This window comes from Staurois parvus, unplaced genomic scaffold (genome assembly GCF_062004578.1).
Source record: "Staurois parvus isolate SC_StPar_1 unplaced genomic scaffold, SC_StPar_1.0 ptg000834l, whole genome shotgun sequence".
In the NCBI taxonomy this organism is placed as follows: domain Eukaryota; kingdom Metazoa; phylum Chordata; class Amphibia; order Anura; family Ranidae; genus Staurois; species Staurois parvus.
In genome coordinates this window covers 237,257-261,044 of record NW_028318630.1, presented here as the reverse complement: position 1 = coordinate 261,044, position 23,788 = coordinate 237,257, and the positions used below count along the sequence as shown (strand labels likewise).

The 23,788-nt window shown below is 44.5% G+C and overlaps 1 protein-coding gene across 1 annotated transcript in view; it reads right to left on the bottom strand.

The window, feature by feature from the left end:
• SH3BGRL2 (SH3 domain binding glutamate rich protein like 2) overlaps positions 1 to 17,905 on the bottom strand; it is a 45,338-nt gene extending 27,433 nt beyond the window's left edge. Inside the window, exon 1 of the mRNA XM_089655344.1 lies at positions 17,491 to 17,905. Within this exon, the coding sequence (XP_089511470.1) occupies positions 17,491 to 17,535 (45 nt within the window). The 5' untranslated portion in view covers positions 17,536 to 17,905. The remainder of the gene's footprint in view (positions 1 to 17,490) is intronic.
• Between the last annotated feature and the right edge of the window lie 5,883 nt (positions 17,906 to 23,788).

Below are 23,788 nucleotides of genomic sequence, written 5' to 3'. Positions count from 1 at the left end.
TTTAAAAAAAAAAAAAAAAAAAAAAAAAAAAAAAAAAGCTTCCCTTAGGTCAAATCTTTTACAACATTTTATTAAAATCAAAATATAGCAGTTACATGTAAGAAGATACAAAACAGTGCTGTAAAAATGGAAAAAACCCACATGTGCCCACTTCCAAGATGGCCGAGCGTCCACACGTGTGGTGATGTTCGCCCTAGCTCCATCCAACGCATTTCGTCAGAAATGACGTTATCAAGGGTCAGGTCGAAACAAGTTGTTTGATTGTTATCAAATTCACTGACTTTTGAAACATGTTTTTCTGCACCTGAATTTGATCATTTGTATCAGAGTTTGTTTGTTGATTTATTATTATTATACAGGATTTATAGAGCGACAACAGTTTGCTCAGTGCTTTACAATATAAAAGGGAGAATACAGCAACAATACAGTTCAATACAAGAGGGATAGGAGGGCCTTGCTCCTTGGAGCTTACAATCTAGGAGATATATAATTTTAGTTATTCACATTGTAAGCGCTGCACTTTTTTAAACATATTTTGGATTCTTTGTATTGAAATATAGTGCTGGCTGCTTTTGTTTCACTTGGACCAGCGCACATTCTGATGCTACCTTACTAATCATAATAAACCTAGCACACTTCTTAAAGTGTTACTAAACCCACAACAGTAAAATCAGTCTGCATATGCAGTAAAGCATGCTTGTTATACTCACTGTGGAACCTAAGGGGTTCATCCTCTTCATTGCATAAAAAGGCGGTTTGATCCTGACTTCTCTGATCATCCCCTTCTTCCAGTGTCCCCCTCTTATCTCCTGATAAGACATATCACGTGGAGACACTCTGCACATGCGCAGTTTGTTGTCTATTGCTAGAGAGTGCATGTGATCAGCACAGGGACAATCAGACTGTCAAGACAGAGGTCAGGGGGTTCTGCATCCTCCTGGTGCAGAATGAAAACTCCTCCGACAAGCTTTAACCAATGCTCTGCTGGACACTGATAGAAGTCACAAGACTGCTGATGAGAAAAGGTATTGAGCAGTTTATATTTACTACAATATTGGCATTTCCATGTTCTGTGTACTGTGGGAGACCAGATATAGTAAATGCAGGGTCCTGGGTTTAGTAACACTTTAAATCAGCAAGTTAAATACTAGACTTTTTGCTAAGATTTTGCCATGGTCTTCTTAACCTAACCCTGTTGTTAAAAAACAACCAAAATGGTTAGAAGATAAAAAAATGCTTTTTTTGTCATGAGCATAAAATAAATTTTACACAAAAGAAATAAGTTCTTTTATAAGGTCACAAAGCCCCATAAACTCTGGGGTATTACATCATTTTAAATATCATTTGGCCTGTAATCATGTAGCTGCTGTATACATTTGCAGTTCTTTATACAACAATGTTCTCTCAACGTTTCATGCTTGCCAGATGTAGCTGCTAGGTTTTAAATTTAGTTCCATAATGACAACATATTTCTAGCCAAGATCCTCTTCAGCAAGTAATACAGCAGAACAGACGGTTTTAGGATTTGACAACTTGTTGGACCCAGTTTCCAAACATAACATATATACTGTTGCTGGGCCCTAACATTTAGAGCTTGCTTCTAAGTTCTGCAGGGATTTGTCCAGGACTGCTACACAAAACATTCAACTCTGTAATGTATGATTATTAAAGTTACATTTCCATTTCAAACCCCAGCCAGTCCTAGCTTTCTAAAACTGACAAATCAACTTAATATTTGGTTAGGAACAATTGTTTAATATAAATATATTCCTTAAGAGCAGAACTTCACTCTAAGGACTAGTTCACACCACAAAATTGCCTTCTGGATGCATTTTGCTCACAGTTCACACCACACTCCATTCCAGTACATTTTGTATTCATTTTGCTGTGTTCCAGTAGAGTTCTGTGCAGAAAAAAAAAAATGCTGCATTTTCTATTTTTTTTGTACACCAGAATACACTGGAACGGACTGCACTGGTGTGAACTAGGGCCATTGAAATACATGGAAAACATAGTGTATGCAATTTTGATGCAGGGGGAAAAAAAAAAGAAAAGAAAAAAAAAAAAAGCACTGGACTGCATCTGGTGTGAACTAGCCGTTAGGCTAGGTTCAAACTTATGCAGGTTTGCTTCAGGTACTTATATAGCACTGTCAATTTACGCAGCACTTTACATATATATTGTACATTCATATCAGTCCCTAACCCTCAAGGGGTGTACAATCTAAGGTCCCTAACTTACATTCATACATACACATACTACGGCCAATTTAGACAGGATCCAATTAACCTACCAGCATGTCTTTGGGGTGTGGGAGGAAAGCGGAGTACCCGGAGGAAACCCACACAGGCACAAGGAGAACATGCAAACTCCAGGCAGGTTGCGGTTTATGCATTTTCCCAATACATTCTGCATTTTTTTTCACACATGCTTTTCACAGGTTCTTTTGGGATGTGCTTTATGTTGCTAGGGGGAGGTGCCTGTTGTCATGCAGAAAAACACACCAAAAATGCATGTACATGCTTTTGTGATGAGGTACATTGAAATCTATTACAAAACGCAATCAGCTGTGAGCAAAAAATTCACTGACTCTTTCAAAAATCTGCACCGGCTCATAATGATTTGAGCTAGATCCATAGGAAATCATGTTAAGTGGACTGTGGTGCATTTCTGCAAATTGGAAAACACGCATAAATCCGCATAAGTGTGAACCTAGGGTAAAAGAGGAAGTTTCGCTTTATGTTCTCCTTCCAGTACCACGCAATATTTTTTTCTGGGGGAGCCAGTAGCTAGTTTTGATAGTTTGCCCCTCCCTTTGACCGCAGCCTTCTGGGACATGTCACAGAAGACTGCACGATCATGCACAAAGCACAGCTCGTGTATGTGCAGTGGGACGCTGGCTGTGAAGCCACAAGGAGTCACGGTCGGATATCCTCAGTAAAACAAGTTGGTGCTGGGACCCAAAGATCAGCGAAAAGCTGGCCCTGGTGAGGACAGCACCGAATCCCTGGACAGACAAGTGTCCTTTTATTAAAAGTCAGCAGCTACAGTATTTGCAGCTGCTGACTTAATTTTTGCTTTCTAGGGTGAAGATCCTCTAATGGTAACAATAGCAAAAAACGACAATCACCTTTTTGTGCACCAAATTCCTTTGAAAATCCAGATATTACTTAGTAAAAGTAGTGGTGACATCTTGTTTGTACATAAAGGTCACTTGGCCCATAATATCCAACTATCCGCTCCTACCAATATTTATTTCAGTCTTGTGTCGTTGCAGAAAACAGTTAGAATCACTACCAGACATTCAAGCACTCACGTTACTGCACCTTCTATGTTGAATTACACTACCAACAAATTTTCATAACAAATAATTGGGAACGCCAACTGCAAAAGACTGACACATTGGTGAAAGTCTTTAGCTGGCCATACATTATACAATTTTCTTTTTCAATTTCCATTTACCTTCAATTATGTAGGGCATGGGCCTGCCTGATTGCACACAAATTGAAAGCGCTTAGGTTTGACCTCATTATATATGGTTTCTAAAAGGAAAATTGTGCAAAAAGACTATATAACGTATGTCCAGCCTTACCATTTATATTTCATTTAAGGCACACTGCTATTCTTGAAGATCATATATAACAAATAGACATGCTCCACTTCCATTATGCATTGAAGAAATATACACCAGGAGCCAGATTTTGCCTTTACATGAAACCAGATATACGACAGTCAAACTGAAACTATGTATAAAGCAAGGTAAACAGGCACCATAAATTTTAAGCAGCTATTATACAGGACTGTGTAGTGTCTACTCCATACCTTGCAACTGCTCAGTTATGTAAAAAAATAAAATAAAATATATCTATCTCCAGCCAAAACCATTTTTGCTTATTTTAAGAGTGAGGAAGGGTTGGAACTAGAGATGAGCGAATTATTCAAAAATTCGGTTCGGCTGATTCGCCGAATTCGCCGAATAAATTCGCTGCAAATTTAACTTATAAAAAGGGTGTTTCTAGGCTTCAGAGAGCCTTTATATTAGTGCAGAACACTGTACCTTTAAATTTAAATGCCCTTGGAGTCTGCTGGGGAAGAGAAATAATACTGTCAGTCAGTATGACATGCAGATGAGTGCCGTCGATCTTAGAATCACCGCACACTTCACTCATTTGGGCAGTCACGGGGCCAAAACCAGAGTGTGGAGCCACAGTGTGGCGGTGGAGGCAGCAGCAATGGGAGGCCATACAGCACCCTATGACAAAATGGAACCCACCAGCAGTGTGAGGAGACCTGAAAGTGGCACATGGCAGAGTGTGGCGATGGAGACAGCAGCAATGGGAGGCCGTACAGGGACCCATGACACACTCTGGACCTGGCAGCAGCATGAGGAGGCGGTACAGGGGCCCATGGCAGAGTGGCGGAGCGTAAGCAGCTAAAATTGAAGGCCATACAGAGGCCTATGTTAAAAAGTCCCCCCAGCAGCAGCGTGGGGAGACGACTATCAAGAGTCCAATGGCAGAGTGGCGGAGCAGAAGCAGCTTCAATTGAAGGCCATACACAGGCCTAGGTTTAAAAGTCCCTCACAGTTAATTCCAATAACGAACTCTACTCCTCCGTGCAATCTACTTACGAGACCCTGGGCAGGTCTGGGTCCAATTTGTGGTAGAGACTGGTTTTGTTCAGCCATGCTTGAGCGAGTAATAACAGGTCTGTGCTGCCCTTTGGTGTCTGGCTTAATGCGCACAACACTGAACGTCCCAGCGTTTGTCAACGATTTGCCGTTAAGTGATGCAAACCCGCTGAACCACGTTCATGAGGAGCCGGTACAGGGGGCCATGAATCAGTATGGACCTGGCAGCAGCGTGAGCAGACGACAGAGGCACATGGCGCAGGGTGGCGGTGTAGGCAGCATTATTCTGAAGCCATACACAGGTTAAAAAGCGGAAGCCGTCAGCAGCGTGAGCAGACGACAGAGGCACATGGCGCAGGGTGGCGGTGGAGGCAGCAGCAATGGAAGGCCATACAGCACCCTATCACAAAATGGAACCCACCAACAGTGTAAGGAGACCTGAAAGTGGCACATGGCAGAGTCTGGCGATGAAGTCAGCAGCAATGGGAGGCCGTACAGGGACCCATGACACACTCTGGACCTGGCAGCAGCAAGAGGAGGCGGTACAGGGGCCCATGGCAGAGTGGCGAAGCGTAAGCAGCTATAATTAAAGGCCATACAGAGGCCTATGTTAAAAAGTCCCCCCAGCAGCAGCGTGGGGAGACGACTATCAAGAGTCCAATGGCAGAGTGGCGGAGCGGAAGCAGCTTCAATTGAAGGCCATACACAGGCCTAGGTTAAAAAGTCCCCCCAGCAGCAGTGTGGGGAGACGACTATCAAGAGTCCAATGGCTGAGTGGCGATCCGGGAAGTCAGCGTTGTGATTGCAGATGCAATGCAGAGATTCTATGAGGTGATGCCGTGGGAGCGAAGAAGATCATATACCGTCGTACTTCCATCCATAAGACGGAACAACCTGCGAACCGGGAGCTTTATTGCCCTGACCCGCTGAGCAGCTTCTGGGATACCCAAGAGTTTGGCTTCTGTGGGGAATATGGTTGAAAACTGAAACTTAAAGGCATGTTGACGGAAGGGCACCAGTGTCAGTGCTCCGGAGGGAATATAGCTTCAAAGCTGACACTTAAAGGTATATCGACGGTCAGAGACCACAGGAAGTGGAGCTTGCGTCTTAAATCGACTGAATGTGGCAGACGTGAAACGTCTACGGGCCGTATATGAAACGGGTTGTTCCTCTTTCTGGAATAAGTGTTGGAAATGGCCACTCTTTTTGGTGTGGCGTTTTGTCTATTTAATTCCGATAACGGACTCTACTCCTCCGTGCAATCTAGTTACGAGACCCTGGGCAGGTCTGGGTCCAATTTGTGGTAGAGACTGGTTTTGTTCAGCCATGCTTGAGCGAGTAATAACAGGTCTGTGCTGCCCTTTGGTGTCTGGCTTAATGCGCACAACACTGAACGTCCCAGCATTTGTCAACGATTTGCCGTTAAGTGATGCAAACCCGCTGAACCACGTTCATGAGGAGCCGGTACAGGGGGCCATGAATCAGTATGGACCTGGCAGCAGTGTGAGGAGACCCGAAAGTGGCACATGGCGCAGGGTGGCGGTGGAGGCAGCAGTATTCGGAAGACATACACAGGACTAGTTTAAAAAGCGGAAGCCGTCAGCAGCGTGAGCAGACGACAGAGGCACATGGCGCAGGGTGGCGGTGGAGGCAGCAGTAGTCGGAAGCCATACACAGGCCTAGGTTTAAAACTGGAACCCAGCAGCGTGAGCAGACGACAAAGACGCACATGGCAGAGGATGGATCTGGCAGCAGTATGAGAAGGCGGTACAGGGGCCCGTGGCACAGTGTGGTGATGGGGGCTACAGCAACTGGATGCCAGAAAGTGGCCGATAGGGCTATATACTGCATGGAATTATAAAGTTGTAAAGACAGCGGCCTATAAGCCTATACACATTATAACAATCATGACTTGATTGACCATTGGCCTATAAGGCTATACACAGCATGAATATCATGACTTATTCTGAGAGTGGTTTGGAAGGCTATATACAAAAAGTAATTCATGAGCTGTCCGGACAGCGGACAATAAGTACATATATACAAATCAATTCATCAGCTGTCCAGCCAGCGGCCTCAAAGGCGACACATATAGAAAGCAATTCATGAGCTGTTCAGACAGCGGCCTCTAAGGCGACAGATATACAAAGCAATTCCCGAGGTGTTCAGTGAGCGGCTTGAACGGCTAGGTTATTACTAAATATATCTTTCTGGCCAAACATCGGCCTATAAATAGATGTCTACACAGTGACAAAAAAGTAGGTCGCCTTACAGCGGCGTATCCTACAAATTGACATTATAAGAAATGGTTTAGACAAAAAAAAAAAAAAAAAAAACTTTGATGCGATGCTATACCTTAGTAGATTGTGGAAAGTCGACAAGTCAAGCGTAACTGTGTACATTACAGAAAATCTTAACAAGACAACCAAACATGTGGCCAAACCGTGACCGATACAACAAGTTAACAATGTAAGAAACAGGAGGGGGCCAAACCGTGGCCAATAAATAAACAGTCCACCTCATTGATGAGATGGACAACACGTGTCAAATAAATATTTTAAAAAATTGCTATTCCATCGGTCTGGAACTGGTCGACTATAAATAATTAAAAAGTTTAAATTCATGTGACAGTCGTCCAGCGAAGTATAAATAATTTAAAAACCCCAATTCATGAGGGGCCCGACCTGCAGAGTATAAGTCATTAAAAATGTGCAAAACATGAGTCGGCCGACCAGCAGCCTCTCAATAAAATATATATACAAATGTACGGATCAGGTGGAGGTCTTCCATTTGTCCCTAATAACATGTTTGGGGCATGATTCATGGCGGATTTAGTCAGTTGTGTCAGGAACTGGTGGTTTGAAATCCAGACTAATCCACGCCTGATTCATTTTCACAAACGTGAGTCTCTCCACACTTTGGGTGGACAGTCGTGTCCTCCGCGGAGTTACAATACCTCCTGCCGCACTAAACACGCGCTCCGATGCCACGCTACTGGCCGGGCATGACAGCCTTTCAAGGGCAAATTCAGCTAGTTGGGGCCAAAGGTCAAGTTTCGTTGCCCAGTAGTCAAGGGGATTGTCTACCTCGGTTGGCAGGGTGCTGTCCAAGTAGGCCCAAGCCTGTTTGAGGTCCTGCTCCAGGTTCACCTGATGCTGCTGCGGCTGGTTAGTAGTTTCCTCACTGCGCTGAAGAAAGCTACTCATCATCGACTGCAGACTGAGGCAGCCGCTGCTGGTGGAGCTGCCACTGCTCCTACCACCCCACCCCTCCCCTGCTGCCATGGCAGCGGAATGCGAGCGCACAGGGCCCACAGTGTCTGAGGATGGACGTTGGCGCAGAAAGGCAGAGACCAACTGACTACATTAGGTGGTTTTTATAGTACTTTATTTTGGCCTCCCTCTCAGCAGGTGTGAAAAAGGCCACCATTTTTGAACGGTAGCGAGGGTCCAACAAGGTGGACAGCCAAAAGTCATCCCTCTGATGGTTATTATTCGGCTGTCGCTACGCAAGCAACCGAGCATGCTATGGGCCATTTGTGCCAAGGAATGCGAGGGACTCCCTGCCTCCATCTCCACAGCATACTGCCACGGTGCGTCTGGGTCCTCTGTCTCCTCCTCCTCCTCTACCAGATGCTCCTGCTCCTCCACTCCTGTCCGCTGAGTGGAAAAACCACCCATTTCACTCAATAATTCCTGAGCACCAATGTCCTCCTCTACCTCCTCCTCTTCTTCCTGTCCTGCCCCCACAGGGGTCATGTGGCGTTGAGATCTGTGCGCCACGTCTACCGCACCCTGACCAGCCATTGTTAACAGCATTTGTTCCAGGACGTGCAACAGAGGAATGACGTCATTCATCCCATAGTCCTGCCGACTCACGAATAGCGTGGCCTCCTCAAAGGGCCTGAGCAAGCGGCAGGTGTCACGCATGAGCTGCCAATGGCTGACATCTAAGTTACACAGGGGAGTACCTTTATCCGCTTGTAACATCAGGAAATCGGTGATGGCCTTTCGCTGTTCGTAAAGGCGGTCTAACATATGTAGGGTTGAATTCCACCTTGTTGCAACGTCGCAGATCAGGCGATGCTGTGGAATTCCGTTCTGCCGCTGCAGCTCAAGGAGGGTGTGCTTTGCGGTGTAGGAATGGCTGAAATGCATGCAAAGTTTACGTGACATTTTAAGGATGTCTTGCAGTGGGATGGTGGATTTTAGGAACCGCTTGACAACCAGATTGAACACGTGAGCCATGCATGGCGCATGGCACAACCTTCCTTGACGCAGAGCAGACACCATGTTCTTTCCCTTGTCGGTCAACATGGTTCCGATTTTCAGTTTGCGCGGAGACAGCCATCTGTCGATTTCTCTGTTCATTACACTCAGAAGTTCCTCCCCTGTGTGACTACGTTCGCCAAGGCATACCAGGTGCAGCACAGCGTGACACCGTTGCGCCCTGCACATGTGATATGCCGGTCGGGTAATGGGACTTGGCACGGGGGTGGCGGCTGAGGACACGGCGGAAGAAGAGGTGGTAGAGGCGGACATCTTTTCTGGACCAAGGACGTGCAAACGTGGAGGCAAAAGCGGCGTGACCTGTCCAAGTTGCTGGTGCGGCTGTGCCGGCACCACGTTCACTCAGTGGGCCGTAAATGACATGTACTGTCCCTGACCGTAGTTACAGCTCCACACGTCGGCGCTGCCGTGCACTTTGGCAGAGACCGACATGCTCAAAGACTGGCCCACCATCTCTTCTACATGTGAATGCAGGGCTGGCACTGCCTTTTTGGCGAAGAAATGCCGGCTTGGCACTCTCCACCGCGGCTCGGCACAAGCCATCATTTCTCGGAAAGGTGCTGAGTCCACCACTTGGAAAGGGAGGGACTGCAGCACCAGCAACTTGGACAGGAGGACGTTCAGCTTCTGCACCGTCGGGTGCGTGCTCGCAAACTGTTGTCTCTTGGAAACGGATTCCAAGAAAGACTGCTGACGGAATCCGTGAAGAGGAGTAGCAGGAGAAGGAGCATCTGAACGAGCGGAAGATGCCAACGAGCGAAAACTCCCCTCAGCAGAGGTGTTGGAGCCTTGACTGGCTGATAGAGGGCGATTGACGTCGGGTGACGGAGCAAGTAACGGAGCAGGTGATGGAGCGGGGGCTGGGGCAGGCAGAACCGCCGTATCTTTATCACGGTTTTCCCAGGCCACCGAATGGCGACGCTGCATAGGCTGACGCAACGCTGTAGTCCCAACATGGGCCCCCTGGCCACGCTTGACTTTCTGGCCACATAGTCGACATACGGCTATGTTTACTTCCTCGGGCGGCTTGACGAAAAATTGCCACACCGCCGAGTAGGAAACTTTGCCCCCGCTACTCCTCACTGGCTGACTGCTACTTCCTCCGTGCACACCGGCACCACTACTGGCCGTGGTGGTAGGCTGCAGTGGAGCTGGTGCTCTACTCCGTGGCCGTTTGCCTCCACTGACACTGCTGCGACCCTGCTGCCTCCTGGGCAACCCACCGACTGTTTTGCTCGCTGGCAAGCTGGCACCCTCTTCTCCTGATGATGCGGAAGCAATAGCCTGATGACGACGAGGCTGCCAAGTGCGATCAGCCTCATCATCATCAATTAGGGTCTCCGCGTCACTACTAGCCCCCTCGGCTGCGTGTGGGTCAGGAGACAGACCTGTCTCTAGACCGGCTACCGAGCCACTCTCCTCGCCACTACTTCTTCGCCTGGCTGCTGAAGAGGCGGATGTCTCCCCCCGTTCCTGACCGCCCTCTGTTAGCTCTTCCTCACTGTACAGTGGGGCTGAGCCCACAGCATGCGATACTTCGCTTGGTGAGGGAACACCAAAGGACAGGGGCAGGTCGAGGACACGTGATTTCAGTGGGCTTGCTCCCGGGCCATGCCAACTAACGGTTGTGTCTGACGTACCCACCGACCGTTGGCTGTAGGTGTCAGAGGTGACCTGGGAAGAGGAAGACGACCGAGTCAACCAATCGATGACGGCAGGGTTGTCGGTGGAGACACGACCGCTGGATGACACCGGGAGCACTGGCCTCTGGCTGCGACTAGTGCTGCCTCGACCCCTTCCTCTGCTGCCACGTCTGCTCGCTCCTGAAACATTGCCTCCTCTGCCACTCCTCTGCGTGTTGTCTGACATACTCTTTAATTCAATAAGCACCCCAAAAATAAAACCGGATTTAACTCTTTGAACGTACAATAGTGGTTGTGAAGCAGAAAGTCAGTTTATTTAGCACAATCGGTCAATTGCAGCTTGCCGTTGGCTGTAAACTGTACGTTTATGTCACTGGAATGCACTAATCACCCAAAAAATATTACCGCCACCCGGCGTGTAAATGGATCTAACTCTTTGAACGTACAATAGTGGTTGTGAAGCAGAAAGTCAGTTTATTTTGCACAATCGGCAAACTGCAGCACCAACTGTGCACGACAGCCACCAAAAAAAAAAGGGTGTATGTCACTTTAAATTTTCGATTCTTTGATAGCTGTGGCCCCGAGTAACGATTCTGTGGCCCTGAGTAACGATTCTGTGGCCCTGAGTAACGATTCTGTGGCCCTGAGTAACGATTCTGTGGCCCTAAAGTCTCTGTGGCCCTAACTCTGTCCCTTAATCCACACAGGTCTGTCTCTCTTGAATGACCGGAGGCTAATGGAGAATTCTAAGATGGCCGCGATTTATAGCTCCACCATTACACAGTGCTGGCTGGCTGCTGATTGGCTAATGCGATCACATGTCATGAATGCATTATGGGTCAGCGTGCCTTGTCTGCGCGCCTTCCCAGAGATCCCCGCCCCATCTTCTCTGTCCATTTTCTCTGTCGCCACACATGTCGCCGCCATTTTTGGAAAAATTTGATTCGTGCATCCGAAGTTTGCTAATCTTCGGATTCGTCGCGAATAGAATTTTTCCAAATCTTCGGAACGAATTCCACTTCGTCATGTTCGATTCGCTCATCTCTAGTTGGAACGTCTGTTGGGTTGTTTTTTTTTTTGCAGTCTGACCCCATTGGTGAGATTTTCTCACACTTACTTTAGATCAGTGGTTCTCAACCTTCCTAATGCTGCGACCCTTTAATACAGTTCCTCATGTGGTGGTGACCCCCAACCATAAAATTATTTATCCAGTAATTATAATTCATGAGTGTCGTTTTTACCTCCAATACTGCTGCTTTCAACACAGTAGCTGCTTTTAACAGAGTAGCTGCTTTCAACACAGCAGCTGCTTTCTACACAGTAGCTGCTCTTTACACATCAGAAATATGTGTTTTCTGATGGTCTTAGGGGACCCCTGTGAAAGGGTCGTTCAACCCCCAAAGGGGTCGTGACCCACAGGTTGAGAACCACTTCTTTAGATAGTTGAGTAACTGCCTTCACAGTCAAAATGACACAGGGCTTGACAATGACTTGACTCAAACACAGACCACTGCTACGGTCAGTGAATGATTCCCAACAAAACCAAGAACTTACCACTGCTACTAGACCCAAGAAGACAGAGCTTTATGATGACTAGACCCAAAGACAAACCACTGCTACTGCAGTGAATGACCATCAACAGATACAAAAACTTACCACCGCTACTGCCACGGAATAAACTTACAAAGCAAAAAAGTGAATGCTACAACCAAATTCACACCACAACAATAAGATGGTGACAATGAACACTACAGATAGAGAAAGGCCGTCATTAGAGCCAAAGAAGAACTTTCAGTCAAACCTTTGTAGATAGTAGTGACCACCACCATGCTACACCTAGTAAGTAGACACCACAATATCACCTGAATTGCTAAAACAAACATTAGACACTGCCATTTAAGCCAAAAGCAATATGTAGGCCACCTACACTTCGGAAATTACTTCATAACATATTAAGGGACAGTATGCCAAAGTGGCCACCATCCAAGCTGCTGCCTTTATCGGAGAAGATGAACAAATCTCAGACTGAGTATCAGATGCTGGCCAGGAATTGAGGCAGTCTAGGGAAGGAGAGTTAAAAGTTCTTCCACCAAAGACAATATCAAATGCCATCTGACCAAACGTGTGGGACACTTAGGAAGGCTGCACAAGTCATGCTACCTAATGGTGCAGTGGGCTAGACTGGTTGTAGGAGATGCTGGTTGTAGTGTATTGTAGTGCCTCTGCCTAGCACAATAGAACTGGACCTTGGACAGGCTACAGATTTAGCATTCAGAATTCTTAAAGAACTTCACCCAAAAGGGAATGTGAGTACCTAGTTTTGACAGGTACCTGCTCCCACTAGGGGGTCCTAGGGGAAGTTCTCTCCCTCTCCCTGCCCACGACATTCTGGGAAAAGTCACAGGTTCAAGAAGACTGCAGGACCATTCACAAAGCGCAGCATGGCTTGCACATGTGCAGTGGGCAGCCAGATGTGAAGCTGCAAGGACTTACAGCCGGCTGCACATAATTAACATGCCAGTGCTGGGGACCGAAGACTGGCAAACAAAACCATCCCGGGTGAGGACAGCGGTGGATCCCTGGACAGTAGGGTGTCTATTTTAAAGTCAGCAGCTATAGGCTTCAGAAGACAATACAGGAGGCAAGTTAAACTGACTGGGGGCAATCCTAGTTGGCGTCAACAGTTCCTGTATTTAAAAGTTCCCTCTTAATGTTTACAAGGCTAGGTCATCTGACATTAGATGATATATGGAAACAATTCTCTCTGCCATTTGGGAGGCTGGTATGCTCTCCGAGTAAACCAGTAACTAATGAATCGACAGGTCTCTATAATCAAATATTTACAAAGACTCAGAAATCGTGACAGCAGTAGAACAGAAATTCAATGACAATGCAGACTTGAGCAACAGTAATATAGCAACAAATATAAGAATACTAGTGGTGCACTGAAATGAAAATTCTGAACTGAAACCAAATATTCAGGATGTACTAGGCCAAAAACCAAACAGGTTTTTTCATATATATATATATATATATATATATATATATATATATATATATATATATATATATATATATATATATATATATATATATATATAAACACACACACACACACACACACACATATCTATATCTATCTCATAATTGTCTTATAGTCCACTTTGTAATTAGTATCATGAATTTAAATGAATATGAATTAAAAAATACAATCCAGTAATGTAAAATTACTTTTATTGAAAGTAACAAAAATTGGACAGAAAATAAAATTTATAAAATTTCAAAATATCATTATAAAACATATTATAAAATAATAAAATATATCAAATTCAAAAACCTCAATAGAGGAGTTATTGCATTGAAGTCAATGGGGCTCGATTTTGCATTAAAGTCAAATTATTATCAGATAACCCTATTTTCGGCCAGCGGTATATCGGTTCATCTTTGGGACTGATGTGAATGTACAATATATATGTAAAGTGGTGTGTAAAATTGACAGTGCTATATAAGTACCTGAAATAAATAAATAAATCACAAAACAATACTAAAAACAATGGTAAGACAATCATTTGAATTTGAGTACGGTCATTATTAAACTTTAAACAATAACAGTCCCCAAGTCCTTTAACAAAGCAGTGTCTACTGCCCTCTGAAAAATGATCGGCAGTGAAGTGCTTTCTAGAGAGGTAGAATCAATTGAGTACTTTCTGTGATACTTTTTTTTTTTTATTTGTGCCCACATACAATTTTTAAGGACAAGCCTTCAGGGTGTGCCCCTTTCATCAAGGTCCAAGCAATACTAATACACATTTTTAGCAGAATGTTAAGGCAATTTCTAAGAAAGAAAGAAAGAAAAAAACAAGAAAAAAAAAAACACACAAACATACACAGCAATGGTAATTAAGCTTGGATAGCTGCTGCTGGAGGTGGTGCTGGGGGTGGAGTCACAGAGATGACAGTAGTCATAAAAATGCTGAATAGTGATTTAGGAAGCTGAGGTCTACATTTAGCCCATGATCTTTTGTATCAAATTGAATTATTCTTAGTTCTAAAGTTTTCCTTTCCAAAGTTCCCTTTAAGAACCAAAACATTCAGGTCTCCAATAATGTGGTCCGGTTTGTGTAAAATTAGATTTTGGTAATAAAGGCCACTTTCGCACTGGAAGTTCAATGAAATTTGCCACTCAGTAACCAGATCAAAACCTCAATGTTAGTATAAAAGGGCAGATGGATGTAAACAGGCATGTGACTATTTACATCCGATTTCCTCCACGTCTACCTAGGTCTGCTTCCTTTTTTCCCCCAGACATAAATGTGATGGATCTGAGGTAGTTGGATGTTTACAGGGACGAGCTCAGGTGTGTTGAGACACAAATCCAAACTGCCCCGAGCTACCCTGCTGGGAAGCTGTCAACAGCACTTCTCGCTCCTCCACATAGACAAGCCCCTAGCATACATCCAGCTGTGGGCAGGGAATACCGTTGTCAACTATGGCAGCTTCCTGGTGGAATAGCTCAGGTGTGTTGGAACTCTTGTCACTGCTCATGACATCAACTTTATATGGCCATGTGGAAATACCCTGGCTACAGTTGATTGGGCAGGAGTGACAGCTTTCTTTCCAGGTTTCCTTCAAACTGAAATCTAAACCAAACCCAGGCTCATCCTTTGGGGCTAGTGTAGCTGGAAGATCAATTCCCCATTGCTTACTCCTATGGAAACCTTCCAACCTCAGCAGGAACCCTAGAGTTTTACATTACCGGTTTGAAAATGGTTGCTCTAGTATGTCTGTTCCCCAGCAATATCATGTAAACCAGCCTTTTTCAACCCTTTTACCATGGAGGAACTGTTCCAGGTATATTCAGGTCTCAGGTAACCCCTACTAAAAAGAATGTAATATGCAAATTGTGACCAGAGGAAAGCATGCCTTCCTTTAGAGGCAGCTAACATGATCATTGGCGCCAGTGGTTAGTGGACTAACAAAAGAGAGGGAGAGCTCCACTGGTCCCATTCTGTTGGCTCTGCCAAGTGGCATTGGTACCAGAACTATGTAGGCACCATCAAGTGGAAGTGTATTCCACCAATGCTCAAGGAAGAACTAAAAAAGTTGTGGAGGAACCTTAGGGTTCCACAGAATTCTGGTCATGAAATCCTTTCTAAATTGTGTCAGTGGAAAAGTGTCCCTTTCCATTGGTGGTCAATGTAGATAGGAGACAAATCTGCCACTGCTGAAGGAACCCCTAGCAATCCCTGGAGGAACCGTAGGGTTTCACAGAACCCAGGTTGAGAAAGGCTTTCCAAATTGTACACTCACCAGCCACTTTATTAGGTACACCTGTTCAATTACTTGGTAACACAAACGGCTAATCAGCCAACCACATGGCAGCAACTCAATGAATTTAGGCACATAGACGTAGAGAAGACGACTTGCTGAAGTCAAACTGAGCATCAGAATAGGGATTGAAGTGACTTTGAATGTGGCATGGATGTTAGTGCCAGACGGGCCAGTCTGAGTATTTCAAAAACTCCTGATCTACTGGGATTTTCCCACACAACCTTCTCTAGGGTTTACAGAGAATGGTCCGAAAAAGAGAAAATACCCAGTGAGCGGAAGCTGTGTGGACAAGAATGCCTTGTTTATGTCAGAGGAGAATGGGCAGACTGGTTGCTGTGACATTCAGTTGGTAGGGTCAGAATTTGACGTAAAGAACATGAAAGCATGGATCCATCCTGCTTTGTATCACCAGTTCAGGATGCTGATGTAATGGTGTGGGGGATATTTTCTTGGCACTGGCAAGGTATACTAATAAAGTGGCCGGTGAGTCAGTGAAAAGAGCCCCTTTACATTGGTGGTCAAAGTAGGCAAAAGACAAACTTGTCACTGCTCAAGGAATCCCTAGCAATTTCTAGAAGAACCTTTGGTTCCATAGAATCCTGGTTGAGAATGGCTTTTTCAATTATATGTCAGTGTAAAAGTGTGCCTTTACATTGGAGGTCAAAGTAGAAGGGAGACAAAACTGCCAATGCTCAAGGAACCCCTTGTAGTTTCTGAAGGAACCTTAGGTTCCACAGAACCCTAGTTGAGAAAGGCTTTTTCAAATTGTATGTCAGTGTAAAAGAGCCCCTTTACATTGGTGGTCAAAGTAGGCAGGAGACAAATCTGCCACTGCTCAAGGATCCCCTAGCAGTTTCTGGAGGAACCTTAGGTTCCACACAGGGGCGGACTGGCCATTTGGAAACTAGGGCACTGCCCGAGGACCTGGGGTCAGTAGGGGACCCCATGAGATGCCCCTGGTGCATTTTTCATAGGCTTTTTTGAGTTTCGGCTAGGACACAGGGGCCCCATGATCTCCTATTGCCCGGGCGCCCCATGAGTTGTCAGTCCGTCCCTGGTTCCACAGAACCCTGGTTGAGAGGCTTTTTCAACTGTATGTCAGTGTAAAAGTGCACCTTTACATTGGTGGTCAAAGTAGGTGGGAGACAAATCTGTCACTGCTCAAGGAACCTCTAGCAATTTCTTGAGGAACCTTAGGTTCCACAAAACCCTGGTTGAGAAAGGCTTTTTCAACTGTATGTCAGTGTAAATGTGCACAAGGAACCTCTGGTGAAATCTAGGGATCCATAGAACTTTGGTTGAGAAAACATCCCCAGGCCATGAGTACAGGTGCAAAGGAGTTGTTGTAAATTAAGTTTATTAACTTTAAAATAAAGGAAAATAATAGGATATAGACACTGTATTTAAAAAATATATATATATAAAAGTAACAAATTAGAATTTTGTTGCATCTGATCTCACATGTCAAAAGTGAACTGAACTACAACAACTGATCAATATAGAAAAAGTGATAGTTGGACTAGAGGAATTCCTAGTGACCCCCATTGACAAAACACATGAGCAATCTGAAAAGTAACCCCATGTGATGGTGACTTACCGTGGTAGAGCAGGATGAAGATGCTGTGTACACCCTGGTCACCATCCTGTATGGTAGTAGATGCAGCTCTGCCTCTCCAGCAGCTGTCAATGTAGGTGTCCCCCACGTTCCGGTGTCACGATGGGCTCTAGCAGTGGATAGGCTCCAAGGACCCCTCTGCTCGGACCGCACAGCTCTTTAACCGACTCACCGACACCAAGCAACAACCAAGTGGAACCAGTTGCCGCCTCCTGCCCCGCCCACACTGGGAAGGGAGGAAGGAGGGGCGCTGGGAAAGGGCACCGACGCTGACCATTCAGCTGCATCATCATCAAAACAATCAATAAGGATTAGCCCGGTATGTGTACGATACAGACCGCAAAACACTGGAGAGACCGAGCAACCGAGCCAACATTGTACACCTTCCCCCGTCCATTCCCTACACTCATCATGGCATGCCGAATACAGAACGCCGGTCACTACTGCCATCTTGTGTATGTACGTGGTATTACACCATGCTGCTCAGAGCTGATTACTTAGTGATTTCTACTTTCATTTCTGTTCTAAAGCCGATCATCTGTCAGCTCAAATACCACAAAGATTGATAATATGTTTGTTCATTCAACACATAGATTTATTTTTACTAAAAGTGCTATTAAACCCCAAAACAAACATAACATTGCAGCTTACCTATTTTTACATGTGGTGGCTGCATTCTTCTCCATTTTTAGGGGTTTTTTTTCAGTCTTGGGAGATTGTAGTAATAGACTAGCAGATCTGCATGGATTTGTTTAACACATTGACGCTGAACTCTAGCTAACACTTTCAAAGCGGTTACAGCAGCAGTTTTGTTTTCCTTTTGGGATACAGGTTTTATGTAAATCAATAAAAGCTGATCATTGTAATCACCCTCGTCAGTGTTAAATGGTTTGTCTCAACACTCTAACTGCTACTTTGTCTGAACAGCTTGATGATCATGTGTTTTCTGGGACGTTTTGTTTACAAGTCCAGAATGAGTCCAGAGACAGGTAACAAAAATGGTGAAAGGTCTGGGGAATAAAACATCAAGAGTGACTTCAGGAACTTAACATGTACAGTCTGGAGGAAAGAAGGGAAAGGGGAGATATGATTGAAATCTTTAAATACATCAAGGGGGTAAATACGATTCAGGACAGTAGTATTTTCAACAAGAAACCAAAATCAAGAACATGGGGAGATGACCGTAACCCCTTCACGCCTAAGGGTAAAACAAATCTTAATACCTAAGCACAATTTTGCAACGCTGACGTGTGTTAGTAAAACCGTACATATCATCACAACTACTTTGTACATCCAGGTGAATTATACCTTGTTTTTTTCAGGACAAATTGGGCTTTCATGGTAATGGATATCTCCTGATTTTTTTTTATTATCAAAGGAAAACTGGTCCAAAATAGTAAAAAAAAACATTTTTTTAAATTTAGCTGTGTGTTTCTTGTTACTACCATTACCTACCACCAAAGAACAGCCAAAAATACATTTTCGCAGCGATACCATATATGTGTATGTTTTAGTTTTTTGTTTACCTAAAACACACTGACACTATCTGACACTAATACCAATTAATTTTTTTTAATCCTGACCTTTGACCCTGACCTTTTGACCTTTGACCCTGACCTTGACCCAAACACTTACCCTGGTACTGAACTAGATCAAACCTTGATCTAGGTATTTTGTCTTTATTGTTCTTTTCTTTTTTTTATATTTATTTATCTTTTTTCTTTCTTTTTTTTTCAACAAACATTTTTTCCCTCTATGCCAGGTGTTAGAGAGATACAATGTATCTCTCTCCTCCACTCACAGAGACAAAAAAAAACAAGGGGGCCGGGCTGTACAGTGACTGATCACTGTGATAGCCAACCAGAGGCTATCACAGCGATCATGTGACCCGGAATTGGGAGTCCCGGGTCCCAATCGCTAGAACGGGACCCGGAATTGGGAGTCCCGGGTCCCAATCGCTAGAACGGGACCCGGGGCTCTCAGTGACACCCCGGTCTTTGTGCTGGGAGACCGCTGTATGGCGCTTTCCCAGCAGAAAGACAGGCATGCAAATATGTGGCCCCACGGAAAAAAAGCCCAGTTCAGTGAGGCCGCACATTTGCATGATGCTGGCATCAAGGGGTTAAACTAACTGGAGGAACGTTCAAAACTAATCTCAGAAAGTACTATTTTACTGAAAGAGTAGTTAATGCTTGGAATAAACTTCCAGCAGAGGTAGTGAGCCAGTCAACAGTGAATAGCTTCAAACATGCTTGGGACAAACATATACTGTATATCTATACTCAGACAAGTTAACAAAATAAAACAAAAAAAATAAACACCTATTTTTGCTAGAAAATTACATAGAACCCCCAAACATTATATACTGCTGAAAAAAAAATTAAAGGAACACTTTGAAAACACATTAAATTTCAATGGGGAAAAATATCATGCTGGATATCTATACTGATATGGACTGGGTAATGTGTTAGGAACGTAAGGTTATTATCAACCTACAGAGAACTGAATTCAAAGACACCCTGAAAATCAAAGTGAAAAACTAATGCAAGTTTCACTTGCATGCTATGTGGAAGTTTTGACACCACTGGTATTATGCGGTGTTCAAATAGCTTGGTCCTGGCAGAGAAGGAACTGCCTTTGCCAAGTCTAGCTCCTTCAGGAGGTCGCTCAGTTCTTGGAGCTTCTGATGATCCTTGTTGGATATTTTTGGAAAGGTGTGAAGTCTCTTAAAGCACTTTCTATGGATTCAGAGTTACCATAAGTTTGCTCAAGCTTTGCCCATGCAGCAGCAAGGCCTTGTCTGGGTAGTCCACATGTACTGCTCTCAGTCTCCTAACGCCATCAACAGATTCTGGCCCTAGTCACTTACAAATTAATCAAGTTCCTCCTTGGCAGTAAGGTTGAGATCAGCACTTACAGCTTTGAAAGGTTGATCTAAATGCCCTACAGTTCTCTGGACAGTCGTTAAGTCTTGGGAGGCTAATATTAACCCACCACCGTATAGCAGATATACTGCTACACGGCAGCACAGGTGCACAAAATCACATACAGTGGGGCAAAAAAATATTTAGTCAGCCACCAATTGTGCAAGTTCTCCCACTTAAAAAGATGAGAGAGGCCTGTAATTGGCATCATAGGTAGAGCTCAACTATGAGAGACAAAATGAGAAAAAAAATCCAGACAATCACATTGGCTGGTTTGGAAAGAATTTATTTGCAAATTATGGTGGAAAATGAGTATTTGGTCAATATCAAAAGTTCATCTCAATACTTTGTTATATATCCTTTGTTGGCAATGACAGAGGTCAAACGTTTCCTGTAAGTCTTCACAAGGTTGGCACACACTGTTGCTGGTATGTTGGCCCATTCCTCCATGCAGATCTCCTCTAGAGCAGTGATGTTTTGGGGCTGTCGCTGGGCAACACGAACTTTCAACTCCCTCCAAAGGTTTTCTATGGGGTGGAGATCTGGAGACAGGCTAGGCCACTCCAGGACCTTGAAATGCTTCTTACGAAGCCACGCCTTCTTTGCCCGGGCGGTATGTTTGGGATCATTGTCATGTTGGAAGACCCAGCCACGTTTCATCTTCAATGCCCTTGCTGATGGAAGGAGGTTTGCACTCAAAATCTCACGATACATGGCCCCATTCATTCTGTCCTGTACATGGATCAGTCGTCCTGGTCCCTTTGCGGAGAAACAGCCCCAAAGCATGATGTTGGCACCCCCATGCTTCACAGTAGGTATGGTGTTCTTTGGCTGCAACTCAGCATTCTCTCTCCTCCAAACACGACGAGTTGTGTTTCTACCAAACAGTTCTATTTTGGTTTCATCTGACCATATGACATTCTCCCAATCCTCTTCTGGATCAACCAAATGCTCTCTAGCAAACTTCAGACGGGCCCGGACATGTACTGGCTTAAGAAGGGGGACATGTCTGGTACTGCAGGATCTGAGTCCCTGGCGGCGTAGTGTGTTACTGATGGTAGCCTTTGTTATGTTGGTCCCAGCTCTCTGCAGGTCATTCACTAGGTCCCCCCGTGTGGTCATGGGATTTTTGCTCACCGTCCTAGTGATCATTTTGACCCCACGGGGTGAGATCTTGCATGGAGCCCCAGATCGAGGGAGATTATCAGTGGTCTTGTATGTCTTCCATTTTCTAATTATTGCTCCCACAGTTGATTTGTTCACACCAAGCTGCTTGCCTATTGCAGATTCAGTCTTCCCAGCCTGGTGCAGGTGTACAATTTTGTTTCTGGTGTCCTTCGACAGCTCTTTGGTCTTCACCATAGTGAAGTTTGGAGTGTGACTGTTTGAGGTTGTGGACAGGTGTCTTTTATACTGATAACAAGTTCAAACAGGTGCCATTGATACAGGTAATGAGTGCAGGACAGAGGAGCCTCTTAAAGAAGAAGGTACAGGTCTGTGAGAGCCAGAAATCTTGCTTGTTTGTAGGTGACCAAATACTTATTTTCCACGATAATTTGCAAATAAATTCTTTCCAAATCAGCCAATGTGATTGTCTGGATTTTTTTTCTCATTTTGTCTCTCATAGTTGAGGTCTACCTATGATGCCAATTACAGGCCTCTCTCATCTTTTTAAGTGGGAGAACTTGCACAATTGGTGGCTGACTAAATACTTTTTTGCCCCACTGTATATATACGTGATTTTGCATTTCCGGCTTGCGCTGCCAATCGTGGCCGCTGATGTCAATCACTAGATCCCGGCCAGTGATTACCCACCGGCGCCCAGTGATTACCGACAATTACCAATGAGGAGGAAGACTGTTTTGTTTACAATCTTCCTCCGTGCCAGCTTGGGCACACTGCTTGGGATGGCTGTGCACTGCACAGCCATCCCGATCAGTGTGCTTATAGTGAAGCACACCCCCCCGCACCCTAGTAAAACACTCCCTACACACAGTTAACCCTTTGATCGCCCCTCACATTAACCCCTTCTTGCCCAGTGTCAGTACACTGTCAGTGCTGTTTTTTAGCACTGATCACTGTATTGGTGTCACTGGGGATATCAATGACAACAAGTTAGTTTCCCCCCCAGTGTCAGAATGCCTGCCGCAGCCCCGCTAAAAGTCACTGGTCGCCGCCATTACTAGTAGGGAAAAAAAATCCCAGTATCTATACCGCCATTTGTAAACACTATAATTTTCACGTAAACCAATTCATTTACACGTATTGGGATTTCTTTTGGCAAAGACATATAGCAGAATATATTTTGGCCTAAATTTATGCCGAAATTAGATTTTTTAAATTTTTGTACTTAACATGTTTAATAGCAAAAAGTCCAAAATATTGTTTTTTTCTCATAAATGTCGGATTTTGATTACTTATAGCACAAAAAATAAAAAATGCACAGGCGATCAAATACCACTGAAAGAAAGCTCAATGCCTGGGAAAAAAGGACGTAGATTTAATTTTGGTGCGGCATTGCATGACCACGCAATTGTCAGTTAAAGTAACGCAGAGCCTTAACGCAAAAAATGGGCTGATCAGGAAGGGGGGTAAATCTTCTGAAGTGCAAGTGGTTAAAATGATAGTAAACTGCAGCTCGCAAAAAAAAAAAAATCCCCTGACAGATAATATCATAATGTGCTAGTATGAACTATGAAGGACTTACCTTAAACTGCGCTGTCCCTACTGCAGAAGCTTTACTCGGTCTTCTTTCCGGGTTCACTAGCTCCGGCCATCTAACTGGCCAAACCATAATGATGTCACTCCCGCACATGCGCATGGGAATTTCGGGCCATGGCACAGTGCTCTGAAGGAACAGTATGGGTATGAAGTTCCTTCAAAGCGCATGCGCCAACTGTACAAAAAAAAAGCGAATATCTCCTAAACATTGCATGTTTAGGAGATATTCACTTTACCTACAGGTAAGCTTTATTATAAGCTTACCTGTAGGTAAAAAATACAGACGTCAGATAGATCTGATTTTTAATTTTTTTTTGGTGCCAAAGAAACTTGTGGAGCCCTTTGGGTATGTAGGTTGTCTGGTGCATAAAGGTGAGGTATGCCAGAATAACATTATGTAAAATCTGTCTTCAGATATTACTTGGCCCAGTCTTGACATTTCAGCTTATGTATCTTGTTCAGTGGTGGTTGGGTTTTAGCTTTCCTTGCCGTGGCCATGTCTCGAAGCACTGAACACCTTGTACGTCTGGGCACTCCAGGTACTGTAAATTCCAATATATATACCATAGTTTGTAGACGCTATAACTTTCACACAAACCAATAAATATACATGCATTGAGATTTTTTTTTTACCA